Below are 20,417 nucleotides of genomic sequence, written 5' to 3' on the forward strand. Positions count from 1 at the left end.
AAACCTTAAAATAACCACTAAACCTACAATGTTTTCGGGTTTTAAAATTCTCAAGGGAGGACATTTTTTATCTTGGACTTAAGCTTCATACAGGGTGGCCCATTTAAAAGAGGCCCTGTACACAGCCACATTATTAAATGGGAACTGTTTTAAATGGGCCACCCTGTAAATCAGAGGGTTTTTTTTCCAATGGATATTTACTTCTTTGCACACTTCTGAGTTTAGTGCAAGTTTTCAGTTACTGTGCTTGATAGGCAGCCCTGAAATTTAAATTTGGGTATCCAGGTGACATTGAAATGCCCAAATCTGAGTTCAGAGACATGCAGAAGCTTGTCGGTTCATATTTTAAGAGATCGTGTTTGGGTCTCAGAAAATTTGGGCAACATTCTGCGTGAATCTCCTTTTCAAAACTTTTGGGAAAAAAAAAAGGATGGAATACGGATAAACTGAAAATGGAAACTTTTAATGTAAAGAGTAATACAATTTTGGACTTTCTTTTATTGGAAGTCTTTTAAAACCGGAAAGTTTTTTTTTTTGGTAATAGTTTAAGGTCAGTCGTTCTTTATGTTTTAATGCCGTATTTCAAACATAAACTATTGTGTTCAGTTACCTGAAAATAAATCAGTGCTAGAAATGAGAGTTTACTGGAGCCATAACCTGATCCAGGTTTTGCTGAAGCCCACCCTCAAAATTTGTAGGACACAGAACAAGAGTGTGAGTGGAGACCCATGTATCATATTATCATAACTATCCCTGAAATCACAAATCAAAACAGGAAGAGATGCAAGAAAATGGATATGTTGCACTATTGAAAATGTTACTTTATAATGCAAAAAATTGCATCCATACTCTCTGAGAGGAAGATTTGAGACCCCAAGCATTTCTACCACTTAATATTCCCCAATCTCCACAGTAGCATGCATTTGCCATCAATAGTAATTACAACTCAAAACCAAAGAAAATTTGGTTCAAAGTATTGTAGAAAAAAAAAGTTTGGTAGTCATATTATGTTTGGTAGTCATATCATGCATAAAAGTTGGTTGAATTTTAACATGACAATTTTAATTCAGGGTTTATTTTGGACTTAATATTTTGTTTATTCATTAAATGATGGCATGTTATTTGATTACTATAGTGATAGAATTACAAAGTGAAAACACTCCTAATACGTTGATATGTTTGTGTATTCGTTTCCTAGGGCTTCTATAATGAAGTACCAAAACTGGGTGACTTAAAGCAGCAGAAACTTACTGCCCACAGTTGAGGGTGTTAGACATCCACAATCAAGTGTCATGTTCTCTGAAGGCTCTAGAGGAGAATCCTTCCTTGTCTCTCTTAGCTTTACGTGTTTGCCAGCAATCCTTGGTGTTTCGTGGCTTTTAGATTCATCACTCCAGTCACATTACTGTCTTCTTCCTCCGTCTTCATATTGCCTTCCCTCTCTGTCTGTCTGTCTGTGCAAATTTCCACTTTTATAAGGATACCAGTCCTATTCATCTACAGCCCACCCTAATGACCTTGTTTTAACTTCATTATCTCTGTAAAGACCCTATTTCCAAATAAGGTCATATTCTGAGGTACTGGGGTTAGGATTTTAGACATTGTTTTGGAGGGACACAATTCAACCTATAACAGTTTTTTTATATTATTTTAAACATGAATATTCAATATTTTAAAATTGGTAAGCTGTACAGTTTAAAATAGTACAATTTTCTTTTTTTTTCTTTTTTGAGATGGAGTCTCTGTCAGACAGGCTGGAGTGCAGTGGTGCAATCTCAGCTTGCTGCAACCTCCGCGTCCCGGGTTCAGGGGATTCTCCCGCCTCAGCCTTCCAAGTAGCTGGGATTACAGGCACGCGCCACCATGCCCAGCTAATTTTGTATTTTAGTAGAGAGGGGTTTCATCATATTGGCCAGGCTGGTCTTGAATGACTGACCTCAAGTAATCCACCTGCCTCGGCCTCCCCGAAGTGCTGGGATTATAGGCCTGAGCCCACCGTGCCCAGCCAGTACAATTTTCAATAGTACTCTTACAATTTAAATAAGAACACGAAATTGATTGCTTGTTTTCTGTATATTTTGACAAATTAGTGTTTTTTTTTAAGAGTGGAACCGTTTTCTTGCAGTTACTAAATAATATAATAGCTACAGTAAATGAGTTATCATCATCCTTAGATTAACTCAAGCTCTTACATACTTCTTTAAAAGAAGTTCTTGATTATTTGAATATGTTTTCCTTTCTCTCTTCTCTGAACAGTGGCAATTATGGTCAGCTACTAGTCACTCTTAATTCATATTGTTTGATACTGGTGTTTGATTATACCAGGGATTGGCAAACTGTGGCTTGAAGGCAAAATCCACATAGCTCCCTGTTTTGTACAGCCTGTATAACCACGAATATTTTTTACATTTTAAATGGTTGGGGAAAAAATCAAAAGATGAGTAATATTTCGTGAGATGTAGCACTTACATGAGATGAAATTATGTGAGATGCAGAACTCAGATTGCAGTGACCATTCATAAGTTTTACTAGAACATAGCTATACATATTCATTCATGTATGGACTGTCATTGACTGCTTTGGTACTGTGATGGCCATTGCGCAAAAGAGACCTTATAGCCCACAAAAGTGAAGATATTTACTGTTTGACCTTTTCCAGAAAATATTTGCTGACCCTTGGGTTACACCTATAGTTTTTTCCCAGCCTGTTACACTTCACCACACAGGTTAAAAAAAGAAAAAAGATAGAAAATCTTTGTTTCATTTTTTGTACGGTACAAATTTTAATTGTACTTTAAAAAATTATACAATTTAGTGGCTGAGTGCAATGGCTCACAGCTGTAATCCCAGCACTTTGGGAGGCCTAGGTGGGAGGATCACTTGAGACCAGAGGATGGAGGCTTCAGGGAGCCGTGATCACACCACTGTACTCCAGTCTGGGTGACAAAGCGAGACCCTGTCTGGACAAAAAAAAAAAAAGAAAGAAATTGCACAATTTAAAATTCACACTTAAAAAAATTGATAATTTTTGTATTGTCATAGTACAATTTTAATTAAGTTAGATTGACTGAAAGAGAGTTTCATGTGTGCTTATTTGTATCTCATTTACCAGTGTGCTATGTACTAATTTTGGAGTTCACAAGGACTTGGTGTTTACATTTGCATTCCTCAGCCTTTAGGAGAGGACTTTCATCTTGGTTGATGTTCAGTGAATATTGTTAAAGTGAATTAAGTTTATATGCAAATTAAGATGGTTATGTATATATGTGGTAGAATTTTAAATCAGAAAACCCAATAAAGAAAATAGGACTAAATTTATGTAGTATTCCACTTAAGTGTCAGCTTTTGGATCTAGCGTCCGTTAACTAATAGGGTATTAGAATATTTACCTGTTGTAAAGAAATTTACCCCAAGTTCTCAAACATGTTAATGATGAAGCTGAAAATAGAACATGTAGACTCTAAATGTCCACCCTTTATTTTCAGTGTAGAATCCAAAATGAAAGATTCTAGCAATTTGTGGATGATTATTCTTGTTCATTGGGTCTGCAAGCACAGTATTCAATATGATATAAACTTAGAAAATAGACATGAAGTTCCTCTCGTTTAATTTTATATATCTTCTAATATGAATTCTGTTCAGCAATACTCTCCAATTTTTTTTTTTTTTTTTAATTAGAAACACAGTTACGGAGGTAGGGCAATCCTCTTCTATTTTTGGTTGTTTTATTGTTGTTATGGTGATTTATCCTTAAAGGGTTAAGTTTTGTTATCAAGTCTAGGGATAAGTAGTTACCAAAATAATTAATGATGGTGAATTTAGTATCTTTCAAAGTCTGGGATTTTTGTTTTGTTGCAATAGCTTCAGAGACATTTTAAATCATCAATATTTTATGTTAAAACATTTTTTTCTTATTCCTTAGATACTGTGAAATTATTCCTAAGTTTTTGAGAGAGGAAGTGTATAAGGGCTTTAACTATATAAAGTATGTGTGATTTTAAGAAAATTGAAGTCGTTATACTGAATTGAATCCATGTTTTTTTGTTATGGATTATTCTTATAACGTGTACTAAAAGTGCTACAGGCAGCCTCGTTGCTTTTCCACTCCCTCGCCAAACCCTTGCTCCCAACCCCAGCCCCATGTCTGGAATAGATTATTGTAGGCTCTAGCATTTAACAGCATAATAAAGATGACACGTGTGTGAAAATATAGTTATGGTAAGTAGATTAATTTTGCATTTTCTTTTTTGAAGTTAATATATGTAGAAAATATAATTCCTTCATTTTTAATTTTTCTTTCTTTTTTTTTTTTAAATGAAAGATCTCTTTCACTTAACTTTCTTTACTCAGAGTTTTAAAGAACACATCTGGCTAGGTGCGGTGGCTCACACCTGTAATCCCAGCACTTTGGGAGGCAGAGGCGGGTGGATCACGAGTTCAGGAGTTTGAGACCATCCTGGCCCACATGGTTAAACCCCGTCTCTACTAAAAAAATACAAAAATTAGCTGGGCGTGGTGGTGGGTGCTTGTAATCCCAGCTACTTGGGAAGCTGAGGCAGGAGAACTGTTTGAAGCCGGGAGGCAGAGATTGCAGTGAACAAAGATCGTGCCACTGCCCTCCAGCCTAGGCAACAAGAGCGAAACTTCATCTCAAAAAAAAAAAAAAAAATCTGTAAGTAGAAATGAGTTCTGTGAGTTTAGTGAAGAATTGAATACTGTATTATGAACAATTTAATTTGAAATGTTAAATATTGTTTTGAGTCATTTAACTGTGAAAGATATACTTGGATAATCACCCCGTGGCATAATTTCATAGGTTTTTGAAATCTTTGGAATGGCGGGGAAAGGGAAGCTCCTGCAACTGAGAAAACCCAGATTTAGTAATCTGATATTATAATTCCTTGTCAATACTCAGAAAGTCAAATTGTTTACATTTGTTTGAATCCTGAAAACCTCTGGTCCCCAAGACATACAGAGCATCGCAATTTCCCTCTTTCCTCTAGAGTTGTCCAAGCATTCTCTCTGTAGAGGAAAAGGGGACATTCTCCAAAGTCTTTGAGATGGGAAATTTGTTCACCATAAAAGAAGCTCTAATTTTTACTCTTATAGGATCTAGAGGTTATGGAAATTAGAGATCCTGGATGTGGAGAGTTACTGGGCTAAGATTTTGTGGAATTTTCTGTTTATCAAACTCTCTGGAAACAGTATATGAATGGTATTGGTGTCTTTATGCTGCAAGGAATATTTCCCTCTGAATATAATAATAATTAACATACCTAGATAATCAACCTGTTCCCAAGTATCAATTTTAATCTCTGTGTAATATTTGTATTGTAATGTATCTATTAATAGTATGGTGAGGTTAACCCTATACTTATTATTGTTCTAATATTTCTGCAGTTTATATTTACCAAGTTTTAGCCTTGGGAAATTTTTGTATTGTTTAGTAGAATTATTCTTGAACTTTGTCTCAGAACCTGAGAAATTTCTATGTGATTTATGCATAAAGACACTATGGAGTTCCCCAGGTTCATAGCTTTAATATTTACCCTTAATTCTTGAGACCTAAAATCAAGGTAAATTTCATGTGGTAAACTCAGCTTTTTTCATGAATAGAGAGGAAGCCAGTTATTTGCTTTTGACTTGGAAGAATTTGTTCAGCCTTTTAATAGATTCCTTTTTTTGGTTATTGATGTAGACATCATTTATTGTTCAGCTTCTTTAGTTTTCCTCTTAATCTTACAAATTCAACTATTGTGTCATTTATATATTGGTTTGCATTTCTGCATGTGCCACACTGTTTGTCAAAAAGTTATTTCCAATTATATCAAAGTATCATCATCATCCTATTCCAGTCACCCTAAATTGGATATATGTTTATATAGTGTTTTTTTTTTCTTTTTTAAGACAAGGTCTCACACTGTTACCCAGACTGGATTTAAACTCTTTTGCTCAAGTGATCCTCCTGCCTCGACCTCCCAAAATCCTGGGATTATAAACATGAGCCACCATGCCCGGCCTATATAGTCTTTTCACTTTTAAAATTTTCTTTATTGTGGCAGAAACTGAAATAAATTACTTCCGAAGTCTCTTCAGTTTCTGTGAAAGACAATATTATAGAGCAGTTAGAGGGTTTTGTTTTGTTTTGTTTTTGTTTTTTTAGAGTTTGCAGTCAGACTGGTGGGAGTTGGAATCTCATTTCTGTCTCTTATTAAATATGTTCCTTGGGTAATCTAGTTAACCTCTTCAAGTCTTGAAGTGGCAATAGTGATAGTACTTACCTTATAGAGCCATTTTGGCATTTGAATCAGTTCGGTGGTGTCTAGCAAACAGTAAATCCTCAATATGTACGATGGATATAATCGACTCATTGTCATTTTTGTCATACTATCATTATTAAATGGATTCTAAATTCTATATATTTTCAGATTCGTTTTTTTCCTTTTCTTTTTTAGAAGTATTTGCTGCCTTTAAAAAACTAAATCATTAATCTGGTTCCTTTTTGAATTTTTACTTGGCCCTAAATGCATATACCAAGTTTAATGAAATTTCAAACATTTTTCCTTCTACATGTGAAAATCTTAAGTTTTCTAGGAATACACCCTTTGATTCTCTGCCCTGTCATCTTTTACTGCATAACCTAATTCCACTCTATATTTGGTCCAAAGTGCTGCAATTATTGACTCTTTCCTGTTAACATTATGCTCACAAATCACATGAATTTGTGGCCATCAGTGCTCATCCAACAGGCAACTATATACATATATTAATAAGCATGTATTAAAACCTATATGCTTAAAGTTTTAATCTGCTTTAGCAGTATCTAATTTGTGTGCCCACTGAACTTTCACAACATGGGGAAGGCTCCTTGTGGTCTGAGATAATAGTGGAATCATTTGGGAGGTGAATCAGTCCTCTTTCCTTCTCTTCCCCAGTCCTACATTGAGTGGCCACATACAACTGGCATCTTGTTAGATGCTGAGAATACAAATTTAAATAACAGGTGATTTTTTTTTCCTTTAAATGCATAGGGGAGAATAGAGATAAATTAGTTAATATAAAAGTATGACTGTGTAACTACATAACTATATAACTATGTAACTATACTATGAGGAGGTTGTGAAGAGTGCTGTGGAAGCATCTAGGAGTGGGATCCGTTGTTTATTGCCACAATAATGCTGTATAACAAAACATTGTGAAACCTCAGCATTTGTGATTATATGTCTAGGACAGTAGATTAGGCAACCCCACCAATCTCAACTGGGCTCTGTTATCTATCTGAAGGTCAGCTGACTGCCAGCTGATCTACAATAACTCAACTGGGATGACTGGGGTGACTGAGCTCTGCTTCATGTATCTCTAATTTTCCAGCAGATTAGCCTTGTCATACTTTCATGGCAGTGGCAGAGTGCAAGAGTGCAAGTTGAAATGCTTAAGCACTTCTTAGCCTCTACTGCAAATAATATCCCATTGGCCAAATAACACAACAGGGTTGAGCTCAGGGTTATAGTGCAGGGCTACTTAAAGTTACTTGGCAATGGGAATGAATATAGTATGAGGTGAAAGGTGAGTTAGGGCAATCAGTGCAATATGCTGTAGAGGAGCAAATGAGTATTACGGAAAATTTCCCAAGGGTCGTACCGGTTGAACTAAGTTTGGAAGGCATTGGCTGAATGGAAGAAGAAACAAAGACTTACTTGACAGAGAAAATACCATGTACAAAAGTGAGAAGACATGAAACCTATTGTGTGGTCAGCTGTCCATAGGGAGTTTGATATGTCAGGAACAAACGGTGCATGGCTAGAAATAAGGCTGGAACCAGAGAGAAGCCAGATTTCAAAGACTTTTATATAATAAACAGAAGAGTGTGAAAGTTGTAGGATTCTGTGAAGGCTCTAAGCTAGCATCTTAACTACTGTTTTATTGATATTAACTATTATAAATAATTTCCTGATATTGCCTATTAATATTTTTATTTGCTACCAAGGAGCCTAGTACCTATGAAGATCTTAATCGTGTACAGGCTGGTAGTTGGTAGGTACAGAGATGTATGTTTTCATTAATATTTTTAGTATACTTAAATGTATGTTCATTATAAGCTTCTACAAGTACATACTGAACTTTTCATAGTAAGATTTAAAGATTAATATGAGTTTCAGTGCTAATAGTGTATATAAATATCTATAAAGGGTTATTATTTATGCATGCCAAATTTTTAAGTTATTGACTATTATTAAAGTAAAACTAAAAGATCATTTAATGTATGCTATGTGTTTATTCTCAGTAGCGTTGTGTCTTAACATCTTTCTCATGTCATCACTTTTTTATCCATGTTGTAGAGAACAAACTGAAAATACATTTCTTCTGGGTATACTAAATTTCATTTTTATTTGAGGAATATAGTATTGTTGAGACTAGAGATAAGCTTTTTCTTAATGTTCTTAAAAGTGACTGATCACTGTAAGACAATTGTCTTATATACTTCCTGATTCAAATGAAAACCCTTTGTGAAGGAACTAATGGAATATATTATGTAGTACAACTGGAATATATTATGTATTTTCCTATTGGCAGTCACAGGTATTTACACAATTAATTTTCAAGTTGCATTGTTTACATATTTTCTAATTTATAGTTTTATTTATTCAGTATTATATTCTGTGAGACCAAAGCCCTTGTTTTTGGTGACAAATTAGATTTTGCAAGTACAACTACATTAGGAAAAGATTATGTACAGTAGTGGTATTAATTATTGCCAACTGGTTTTTCTAGAATGTTATGTAAGGAAGTGTAATTAAGTTATAATTTTGGCATGAGTTTGCTTCATTTTTTAAAATGTTGAGTGAAGGAGATTCTAGTCATTATACCCTGATGAACTTGACATCAATCTCAGTAAAACTTTTGGAATCTGTAATTATTAGGAACTTGCATGCGCTCCCAATTCGTATCAGAATAAAACAATTTTACTTTCATTAAGGTAATGCCACAATTGTAGAGTAAAAATTTCAGTGAGATGTTTGATGTCATCTCTCCTGATGTTCTGCTGGATGAGGTGGAGACTTATATTTCAGACAAGGACAGCTTGAAAGCTGAATCAACTCTTCCCAGCCCACAAAGTGTTCATTATTGGATCTGTTGTTTCAAGGATATCTCTTTGCTGCAGGGCTTTATAATTGGCCTAGGACTTGTTCAACACTTAGAGGTTTGCATTCCTTCGGTTTGTTTACTAAAAGTTTTATAACTTTTTTTTTCTGAAAACTTGGGTAGGACCTTAATATATAAATCAAATAAATGCCAAACTACTCTGATTCAAGTGAGAATTGAAAGTGGTAGTAGTTTTGGAAAGTCTTTTCAAAGATACGCCATTTACATTGAGACCAAAATGATAAGAAATAGGAAATCTTTAACCTTGAAGAAGGCTAGAGAGGATACATAGTTTCTTCAAGTAGATTAGTGGTTGCCTTTGGCTGAGGATGGGAAATAGGACTGACTATAAATGGGCCTGAGACATTGTTTTGGAATGATAGAAATGTTCTGAAACTAGATTGTGGTGATGATGGTAAAGCCCTGTAAATTTACTAAAAGTCATTGAATTGTACACTTTAAACAACTGGATTTTATGGTATGTAAATGATAATAAAGCTGTTTAAAACAGATGCTGTTTAGCAAAAACAAATCGAAACCAGACCTTTAAAGTAAGCTTTCTTCATATTTTTGAAGACCTGTCATGTAAAAGGATTTGTTATTTCATCAGTTCCGGGGACAAAGCTAATCCCAGCATATGGAAATTAATTTTTAAAAACCCAGAATATCACTTACTAGAACAAATATCTCTCCAAGATGCAGAGGGACAGGCATAGTGATAGTGTGTTGCAGAGTCTTTAAGAGGTTTAAATGACATAATACATATAAGTATACCTGGCACTTAGTACGTGCTTACTGTTTAAAGAAAAATTAATACAGATAAGAATACAAGTGTATGTTTGTATAATTTTTAAGAGAGAGAGAGAGAGAAAGAAACATGCATGCAATTGTGCCAAAATGTTAACAATTGGTGATTCTAGGTGAAGGATTTACAGGTGTTCATTCCACTTCAGCTTTTCTGTTGGTTAGGAATCTTTCAAAATAAAATGCAAGAAGAAGGAGAGGAAGGGAGGTTAGGCTGACAAGTTTGTGAAGGCAAACTTCCTTAAGCGCTGTGAAAAATAATGAGCCTGTCATTCAGTATCTGAAATAAAAAGAGAAAACTTGATTTATTGCTTCTTATCTTAAAGGATAGATACATGCTGGTCAAGCACAGTTTGTTAGCAAGGAAGGCTGCTGATCTTCTTTTGAGTTTCCAGGAAGCATTGAGTTCAGGGATTGGTCGTGTTCTGGAGTTGACATAATCTATACAAAGAGAGAGGAGAATGTTGTTGATAGGTTGGCACTCAAGGGTGTGTTTACTGCAATGAGTCTGTTGCTGGTTCTGGTGGCTGTTTATTGCCATGGCTACAGAAAATCAGTCTTGTCTCTAAGTTTGTGGGAACTTTGAAAATTCTCAGCTAGTGTAATATTCAGTGCTTGGCATGATGTAAACCCAGTATTCAATAAATATTCATTGAATGTAAGTGAATTTTTTAAAAGCTCACAATATTTGCCATTATCATCATCATCTCATTGTTAGAAACTGAAGAACCTGACTTTGAAGTTCTAACATCTTAGGCTACATTTTATTTGGAATCCTCTCACTAAAGTCCTTAAAGTTATTTTGGAAGTTGTTTTGTTTGTTTATTTAAATCAGTGTTTCCTAAATTTTTTTCAATGCTGTGTAACTACATGGGCTTAGAAAAAGATTACATAGATAGTAAATACATTTAAAATCAAAAGTTTCTTTTCTTCTGAACCTCTCAGAGTGTCTAATATGGTAACGTGCACTGCAAATCTAGTGAAGAATAAAATATGTCATTTTCCAAGTTAATTTAATTACAAAATACTTCTTTTTCTGGACACTGTCAATCTGAAAAATGTTGTTGCAGTATACCACATTTATATCCATTTTATATTGATAATTTTCTAAAGATCTGCTAGTACAAAATTCTCTTATCTCTATGTGACTGTCTCATACCAAGTAATTGTGACTCTTACTGTTGCTGACTCCCCGGGTAAGTCTCTTAACTTTCTAGACTCTCTCTGATTCCAGATTTATGTAATATGGGAGAAACTTTCCTTTTTTCATGCTTAACAGTTTATTTTAAATGATAGATGAGGAAAGTCCTCTAGGACTATAAGGTGTTATTGTGATTGTAGTGTATCTGTTTTCAGTGTTATAGGAAGTTAGTTTTTTGACTAAATTTCAGTCAAAATAAGATAGTAAAGCCCATTAAATGTTTTGGAGGCCTAATGGACTTTGATTTAGCATGTTGTTGTACAATGAGTTCTGGATGAGGTAAAATTCCTAGCTTTTGCTTCTAACTGTACTTACGACCTTGAGATGGCTATTTAACCTCTTGGACTTTAATTTTCCATCTGTTTAAAACAGAATCAATGGACTACATAATCTTTTAGATTCTTTTTTTAACTAACATTCAATGATTGCTATACATATCTTTCCTGTTCCTCAAATAGGGAGGGTTTATAATAATTTTGCTTTATGCTGCTATCTATTAAGAGTTTGAAGATGGGAATATGTTCTTCTTAGAAATGTAGGATATATGAAGAAAAATGTCCTGTAAATTATTAGAAGAAATTCATAAAGATGTTCTGCTAAGAAGAAATTCATAAAGATATTCTGCTAGTTTTGTAGACTTTCTCAGATGCACATTTTCATGCACTGTAGATGAGTTTTATGAGTTTTCTTATAAATATTTATGGATGAGCTTATGTCTTGATTTTAAATTTTAAGTCTTGATTTTAAAAAATTTTCTAATTTATGTATTTTTTTCATTCTTTAAAGCTATTTCTTTCACACATCAGATCTTAATAAATACATGTTTTAATATTTCACACTGCCTATTGCATACTTTACATTTCGTGATTCTGTTCTACGTTTTTGTTCTGTCATCTTTCTAATATACAAATTATTTAGTAATTCATTAGTTATATTGTTTATTGTGTCCTTTCCTCATTGGAATGTAAACGCGACTCATTTTTTGTCTGTTTTGTTCACTGATATATTCCAAGCAACCAGCACAGTGACTGGCACATAGCAGGCAATCAGTTAATATTTGTTGATTGAGTGATTAATACCTATAGGTAATATGTGTTTACCTTTTCAAAATTTTACACAGTCTTACCTTTTATCTTAAACATATGTACATATATCTGTATTTTTTTACATCAGCATTATTTATTTTACATCATAAATAATAATTTAATAATTTTGCTTTTTATGTATCTTCACATATTTATATTTATTTCATGGTGTTTTATAAAATTCTAAATGTTTTCTCAAAGTTCTGTTAAATTATGTGAGTGCTTATCAGAAGGGAAATGGGGAAATGGATGTTGAGAAATCAAGCAAGCAATGAGAAAAATCATCACTGCTAGGAAATCTGTTGTCTTAGATGTTTGATTTTTTGATGGAGTCTTGCTCTGTCACCCAGGCTGAAGTGCAATGGTGCAGTCTCGGCTCACTGCAACCTCTGCCTCCTGGGCTCAGGTGACTGTCCTGCCTGAACCTCCGGAGTAGCTGGGGTTACAGGCATGCACCACCACGCCTGGCTAATTTTGTATTTTTAGTAGAGATGGGGTTTCACCATGTTGGCCAGGCTGGTCTCGAACTCCTGACTTCAGGTGATCCACCCGCCTTGGCCTCCCAAAGTTCTAGGGTTACAGACTTGAGCCACCATGCCCAGCCTTATTTGATATTTTGATTTACCTATCGCTTGGGGTTTCTTAGAGCTATTGTTAATAGAATTCATTTCTTCCTTTGAAAACAGGTGGATGAAATCATAGATTTGTGAAAGTTAGAGCTGTTAAAATTTGAAGAGCAAGGCTAATTTGTAGTGTTTATAACTTTCCAATTGCATTAAATGACTGATCATGGCCAAACTTCTGCACTTTTATTCCCCACTTTGGATAGTGGACAAATCAGTGTCAACAAATATTGGGTAAGAATGACGTAAACAGTATTGATGTCTGTGTTTACATATATCGTCTAGTAGTAGGTTAGCTGACTAGAGTGTATGATAGGGTTGTAGCCTCCTATTCACTGTAATTCCATTAGGGAGAAATTTTTGGGTATTATAGTAATACTTAGTCTATAAAAGTGTTATCAAAAAAATGCTTTGAAGGGGGAAAAAAAAAACCTTTCTTTTGGGGACGGCAAGTTACCTAGAGCCTTCTTACACCAAGCAATAGTCACACAGCGTCCATTCCAAAGTAATGTCAGTTACCTGGGGTAGGAAAACGTCCAAAAAAGCCAGAGCTAATTAAAAAAAAAAAGAAAAAAGTAACTAGCTCCCAAGACCACAGCAATTACTTAACCACAGTATCCAGAATGATTTAACCCCATTAGAGTCTGTGGCCAGTGGTAAGTATTGAAAGCAATTCAGCATCCAAGAAGATGTACACATTGCAGTAAAGAAACATCTCTTTATCCTTTCTTTATGTTTGGTTTCTAGATGCCTTACGAGTAGATCTGCATGTAGGTCTTGTGTGCTTGGTGACTGGCCCAGCAGGCTGTCTCACAGATCATCACCAAACTTATCCCCTTTGCTTCTTTTTGAGAATCTCTTTAATTAAAACTTTATCAGTCCTTCCCCTCTATTAGAAACTTAGTCATTCCCCTCTGTTCTTAATCAGGGCTTGGAAATTTAAAAACGAGTATTTTAGACTCAAAGTTAGACCTGTTAAATTCTTTTAATTGAAAAACAATAATGTAGACTTCCATGATAGTATTTTCAACACCCCTCGCCTTTTTCTTTTTAAGGAACAATGACATGTTTCTTAGAAATTATTTCCACATATAAGGCCAGGGATAAACTGTAGCCTTCGTTTCCTTCCTCCAATTATTTTTATTTATTTATTTACTTACTTACTTACTTTACTCATTTTTAACATGTTCTTCTTTTTCTTAATTTCATGATTTTTTCCACAGTTTACTCTGTACAATTTGATTTTCTTATAACAGTGTTGCCCCATTCTTGAAGACACAGTCTTTAAGATTTACGAATTATAGTTGAATCATATATATGTGATTCAAAATAAAGTTTCTGAAAAGGTTTCTTTAAAATTATCTAATCTAGTCCCCTCCTTTTACTTGAGAAACTGAGGTGCCAGGAGAAGTTACCTGCCCATTGCAGCAGTTCTTAATAGCAGAGTGGGAACTAGAACCAGATCATCTAACTTCCAGGATATTTTCATGGTTACTGACTTTTCCTACTTTGTAGCTGATGGCCAGAATATAGTGTGACTTCTAGCAGCATTACTGTAATCTTTTTAGTTGGATACAAGCCCTGTGAACTTCATAATTTTTTTCTGGGCTCAAATCTCTGGCTGGTCATTTAGTTTGGTGCTACTTCTTACAGTGAGATGTCAGCTGGGCACCTACTCATCCACTGACTCTCATGAACTTCATCCTCAACACCAGAGAATGGAAAAGCATTATCTTTAGATGAAGGAATTAATTTCCCATATACTATTTGTTTCTGTTTTGAGACTTTAGAACTGAAATAATAATGGTAATTGTTTGAAAGCAAATATATAAGTTTTATTTATTGTTAATTCATTCCTTTAACAAATGAAACTGTTTTCTGGCTTGTCTTTTTTTTTTTTTTTTTTTTTTTTTTGGGGGAAAGAAAACCATACCCTTTTAAAATAATTTGGGGTTTTTTTTTTGGGGAAAAAAAATTTGGAAAACCCCTCAATCCCAGGCAAACTAGGGTGATTGGTCATGCTGATAACAATAATGTATATATGTTAGTGAATGCAAAAAGATTTTCTAACACCAATAAATAAAATATATTTTTAAAAATACCATTTTGGCCGGGGGCAGTGGCTCACGCCTATAATCCTAGCACTTTGGGAGGCTGAGGCGGGCGGATCACAAGGTCAGGAGTTCGAGACCAGCCTGGCCAACATGGTTAAACCCTGTCTCTACTAAAAATACAAAAACTAGCTGGGCATGGTGGCAGGTGCCTGTAATCCCAGCTACTCAGGAGGCTGAGGCAGGAGAATTGCTTGAAGCGGGGAGGCAGAGGCTGCTGTGAGCCAAGGTCGTACCACTGCACTCCAGCCTGGGCAACAGAGTGAGACTCTGCCTCAAAAAAAAAAAAAAAAAAAAAAAATCGTTTGTTTTATTTTTACCTCCTTTGATATTTCTCTTTTGTGTTTGTTTTATGCTGTTTTTGTTATTATATACATTTGTATAACTTGAAAATAGATACACACACATATGTACGCACATTGTATATACTTGCTCAAAAAGTATTTATTTTCCCCTTATGGTTGATGCCATGAAAAGAGCTTGGAGTTGACTGCTTTTCGCAGTTGGGGATATGTAGACATGAGGAGGATGGGTCAATGGACACAACATCAAATACATGCATTTACATAGGGTCCAGAGGTTAGCAACAGATTTTGGCAAATGATGCTTTAGAATTTATAGAGAGATTAAAAGAGTATTGCTATATTTGGGTAGCATCTTGGCATAGATTACTAACCAAAGATGTCACATGTGGGCTCAACATAAGTAAGATAGTAAAGCTCCTTCATTTTTAAGAAATCTTTCTTTAAAAAAAAAACAAAAAAAAAAAAACTGATGTTAGAAACCACTGAAAAGGGGTTCCGTTGTTTTTTGAGAGCAAAATGAGTAGATGTTGATTGTGTATTTTAATAGATGTCTATTTGAAGGATCTCCCCTAATTTTAGATAGTATTGGGCATATGCATAACACAAAAATGTTAAGAGGGTTAGTCATAAATTCTGCTGGCTTTTTAAAACAGTATCCAATGGTTTTGTTCAGGATTCATCCTCCTGGATCTCGGTATAAGTATACAGAATAAAAAGTTTAACTTCATCTCATGAATGCCCTCGTTTGTTTCATACTTTCACTATGTACCTATCAAGTGGATTGCAGAGTCAGTTGCCCTAGTTTGAACTGAGACATTTCATTCCAGGATTGAATAAAGCCAATGCTGTTTGCGTGAGAGGATAGAGTGTAAGTGGCTCCGCCCCCACTTACACTCATTATGAAGTTGCTCTGGCCTTACTTGTAATCATGGCTGTCAGATTCACAGTCCTTCCTAAAATGGAGGATTGTGTGTTATAGCTACGAGACTACTGCAGGAGACCAGGAGAGCGGCAGCCTTTTCAGAGAGTTTCCTGATAGACCTTTAGTGGACTCTAGTCAGGCAGTACTGGTATTGTTACAGGCATCGAGACAGTGTGTAAAAGAACAGGGTATCAGATTCCATTGATTAGGACAAGACCCAGGGTAAGTCAGTCAAGACATCATAGCACTGGGAGATAGGTCTTTAAAGGGGAAAAAAAATCAAAATAGTTGTGTAAGTATCAATTACTTGTCTGTCTTTAAGTGGCTTACAAGTAGTACATACACTGCCGAGCGAAAAAGGAAGTGACTGTGGCCAGGCACAACAGTTTTCATTTCTGTTTTCTGAAAACCACTGGAACAATGGCAGAAGTTATTTATAAAAGCTTTGGGAGAAAAACTGAAGTACCAATAACCCTGAAAATTAAAATAATATACTCATCAAATGATATACCTGATACCAGTCGTTGTAGCTGATTTAGGTACTTAACTTTACATGTGTATGCTAATGAAAACTGTTTTTAGTACAAAGGTCTAACTTTCTCATAAAACCTTAGGCAATTTGTGTATTTTGTTGATACAAGAAGTATTTCCAGTTATTTAGCTTTGATAACTTTACACTTTTTTTAACAGTGACATTTGAAGTAACTTAGAATAAGGGAAGGAAAACCTTGTTCAGGTATTCCAAAGAAATAATGCATATATCAGTGAATACAACAGAGGATTTTGCCTTTGTGGAGTTTGCTTTTTATTGTGGACTTTCTATTCTCTTTTTGTTTTATTGGTTGTTTGCACCAAATAACATACTGTCTTAATGATTGTAGCTTTATATTAAGTCCTGTAGAAAATACTCTCCCATCTTGTACTTTAAAAGTGTTTTGACTATTTCTGTCTCTTTACCATCTCATGTGATGTTTAGTACCAATTTATATTTCTTTTTAATTGCATCTTCTACCTTTATGTTAATGATGGCGTTTTGTAGATTGATCTTATAGCCAGAAAACTTGCTAACTTATTAATTCAAATAATTTTTTTCTTGATTTTTGGTTTTCTGTGTAGATACTCATATTATCTGCATATAGGGACAGTGTAGTTTTCTCTTTTCCAATACTTTTATAGTTTTATTCTTGTTTTATTGTTCTGACTATAATCTTAAATATTGACTGAAAGTGGTGATAATAGCCATCCTTATTGATCTAGTTCTTAAAGGCTTTGAATTCTTCTGTGTATGTGGTTTCCTGTCATGAGTGGTTGCTGGATTTTGTTGAGTGGTTTTCTTACATCTATTGAAATGATTATGTAGGTTTTTTTTTTTTTTTCATTTTCTAAAGTGATATATTAATACCTTTATTCAATGTTGAGCTCTTCATTTCCTGGCTATGTTAGTCAAAGTTCTCTAGAAAAAAAATACAATCAGTAGGATTTTGTAAAGGAGATACACACATACATATAAGATACATGCACATGCATCCACACATACACACACATATCAAAACAAGGAGGAACTAATCATGACAATTATAGTCCTTGACTACAGGTGCACTCCATCATGCCCGGCTAATTTCTTTTGTATTTTAGTAGAAACAGGGTTTCACTGTGTTGCCCAGGCTGGTCTTGAACTCCTGAATTCATGCAATCCGCCAGCCTCAGCCTCCCAAAGTGCTAGGATTACAGGTGTGAGCCACTGTGCCCGGCCTATTTCTTTTTCTTACCTAATTGCTTTCACTGGAATTTACAGTATTGTGTTGAATAGAAGTGACAAAATTGGACATTGTGTTAATACTCATCTTAGGGGAAAAGTTTTTAGTGTTTCACCATTAAGTCGGATGGTAGCTGTGAGTTTTTCATGTATAGTCTTTATCAGATTGATAACTTTTCTGCATTAACTTTTAAATGCTATTATTACGTTTTCATTTCTATTTCTGTTTAGTGCTTTTCAAAATGGCTAAGCATTTGGTAAGGTTTTTGTTGTCCTACATATACTTCTCATTTCTCTTTTAAAAAACATGAATTACTCTAGTTAGTAGATACTTATTTATTCAGGTAGGTGTAGGCTGTAGGTCTGATTCTGCAGTTTGTTGGTCCTGCTCACTGTCATTCATGACAACTTGATTCCTGGTACACATAGTGAATTTTGATTTTGAATTTGTGGTCCTTGATATGTCATCCATGGGAATTCTTTCAGTTATTTGTTTGAAATACATTCTTCAAGAAATGAGCTGCATTTGTTTCTACAAGGTACCCGTGGGCACCATCAATATAAATCACTTTAAATTAATGCTTGACCTTTTTTTAAGACTATATGGGCAGCAGATACTCTAGCACCGTGGAAGTGAATTTATGGTTAACAATTTCTAGGGAAGATTTTTTTCCTCTGCCACTCAAAGCTTCGGGTGAAGTAGGCAAAGTGCATTCTCTGGAATGGGTATTTTCCTAGTTCACACATTGAGGGTGACACCGTGACTGGATGTTAGGTTTCTCGATGTTATATTGGAGTCTCAAACTGATTTCCGGCCTTTCTTGTGGTCCCCACATTCTTCCTATACCTTGAATTCTGTACTAGTTCAATATAGACTGTAGGTTACTGTGATTGGGTAGATGCCTTCAGAATAAATTTTGAAGGTTCAGTGCTCTATTATAGAACTGTTTTTTCATCTTGTCTGACTTTGGTTTTGTCTTCCCTATTGCTGGTTAAAGCATACTCTAAATATAAATTTTTAATATATTATGGTGCATTTTCAAGTGTTCTTTACCAAGAAGGTATTCTTTGCACATCCAGTCTACTTTTAAGTTTTAAGAAGAGGACTTTTAAGGCCAGCCTTTTTAATCCATTCTTGAAAATTTGCTTTTATATAATTCCGAGTCATATTCAATGGTATTTACATAAATTTTTCTTATCAATTTTCAAAGCTGATTACGTCATACACTTTTATACCTTTCTATGTGGCTCTTACTAGCTCTTGTATTGGTAATTGGGATGTGATTACATGATTTGGTGGTTGCCAGTGTTGTGAAGTAGTTGTCAGTATTTCGCATTTTGAAACAATTAATTCTCCTTAAAAAGTACTGTATGAGCCGGGCACGGTGGCTCACGCCTGAAATCCCAGGACTTTGGGAGGCCGAGGTGGGTGGATCACCTGAGGTCAGGAGTTCAAGACCAGCCTGGCCGACATGGTGAAACCCCGTATCTACTAAAAATAAAAAACTAGCCAGGCGTGGTGGCACGAGTCTGTAGTCCAGCTACTCAAAAGGCCGCGGTAGGAGAATTGCTTGAACCTGGGAGGTGGAGGTTGCAGTGAGCCGAGATCGTGCCACTGCACTCCAGCCTGGGCAACAGGGTGAGACTCTGTCTTTAAAAAAAAAAAAAAAAACTGTAGACAAATCCAGAAGCACTTTTCTTTTGAAGTTGCAACTTGTGTAGGAAAGACTTTCTTTTCTTTTTTTTTCTTTCTTTTTTTTTTTGAAACAGGGTCTGACTATGGCCCATGATGGAGTACAGTGGCATGACGTTGGCTTACTACAACTTCTGCCGCCTGGGCTCAAGCCATCCTCCCACCTCAACCTCCCAAGTAGGTGGGACTACAGGCACTTGCCACTGCTTCTGGCTAATTTTTGTATTTATTGTAGAGGCGGAGTTTCACCATGTTATGCAGGCTAATAACCAACTCTTGGGCTCAAGTGATCCTCCCGCTCTGGCCTCCCAAAGTGCTGGGATTAAAGGTGTGAGCCACCACGCCTGGCCAAGATTTCATAGTCTTTGTCTAGAGAAAATTGCACACCCATTCAGACATTTGAGCAAACAATTTATATTCTCCTTACTAAACTGATTCATGTAATAAATATCTTTCACTTTTTGCCATTGTTAGTTTTATAGTCCTTAATATTGGTGTGTTTAAAATTATTTTGCAGGTATTCTCTAGGTGATGCTAGAAGGCCTCTTCATGAAACAGCAGTTTTGGTAGAAGATGTGGTACACACTCAGTTAATTAATCTGGTAAGAACATATATAATTTGATTCGGTATCTCTTCTCTGCATTCTTTTAATAGGATTGTAACCCAACACTTTAAAAATATTTTATTTACAGCTGGAATTCTTTTTCGTTAGCATTATTGAAGTATAATTTATATATAACAAAATTTACTGGTTTAATGAATAATTTGCTTA

The 20,417-nt window shown here is 35.1% G+C and overlaps 1 protein-coding gene across 2 annotated transcripts in view; it reads left to right on the plus strand.

The window, feature by feature from the left end:
- Positions 1-20,417, plus strand: part of SUPT3H (SPT3 homolog, SAGA and STAGA complex component) — a 548,315-nt gene that overhangs the window by 262,017 nt on the left and 265,881 nt on the right. For both annotated transcript variants that reach the window (XM_017878099.1, XM_017878098.1), the window contains exon 3: positions 20,162-20,246. In XM_017878099.1, the coding sequence (XP_017733588.1) occupies positions 20,162-20,246 (85 nt within the window). The remainder of the gene's footprint in view (positions 1-20,161; positions 20,247-20,417) is intronic.

Source organism: Rhinopithecus bieti, unplaced genomic scaffold, assembly GCF_001698545.2.
Source record: "Rhinopithecus bieti isolate Rb0 unplaced genomic scaffold, ASM169854v2 scaffold_9981, whole genome shotgun sequence".
In the NCBI taxonomy this organism is placed as follows: Eukaryota; Metazoa; Chordata; class Mammalia; order Primates; family Cercopithecidae; genus Rhinopithecus; species Rhinopithecus bieti.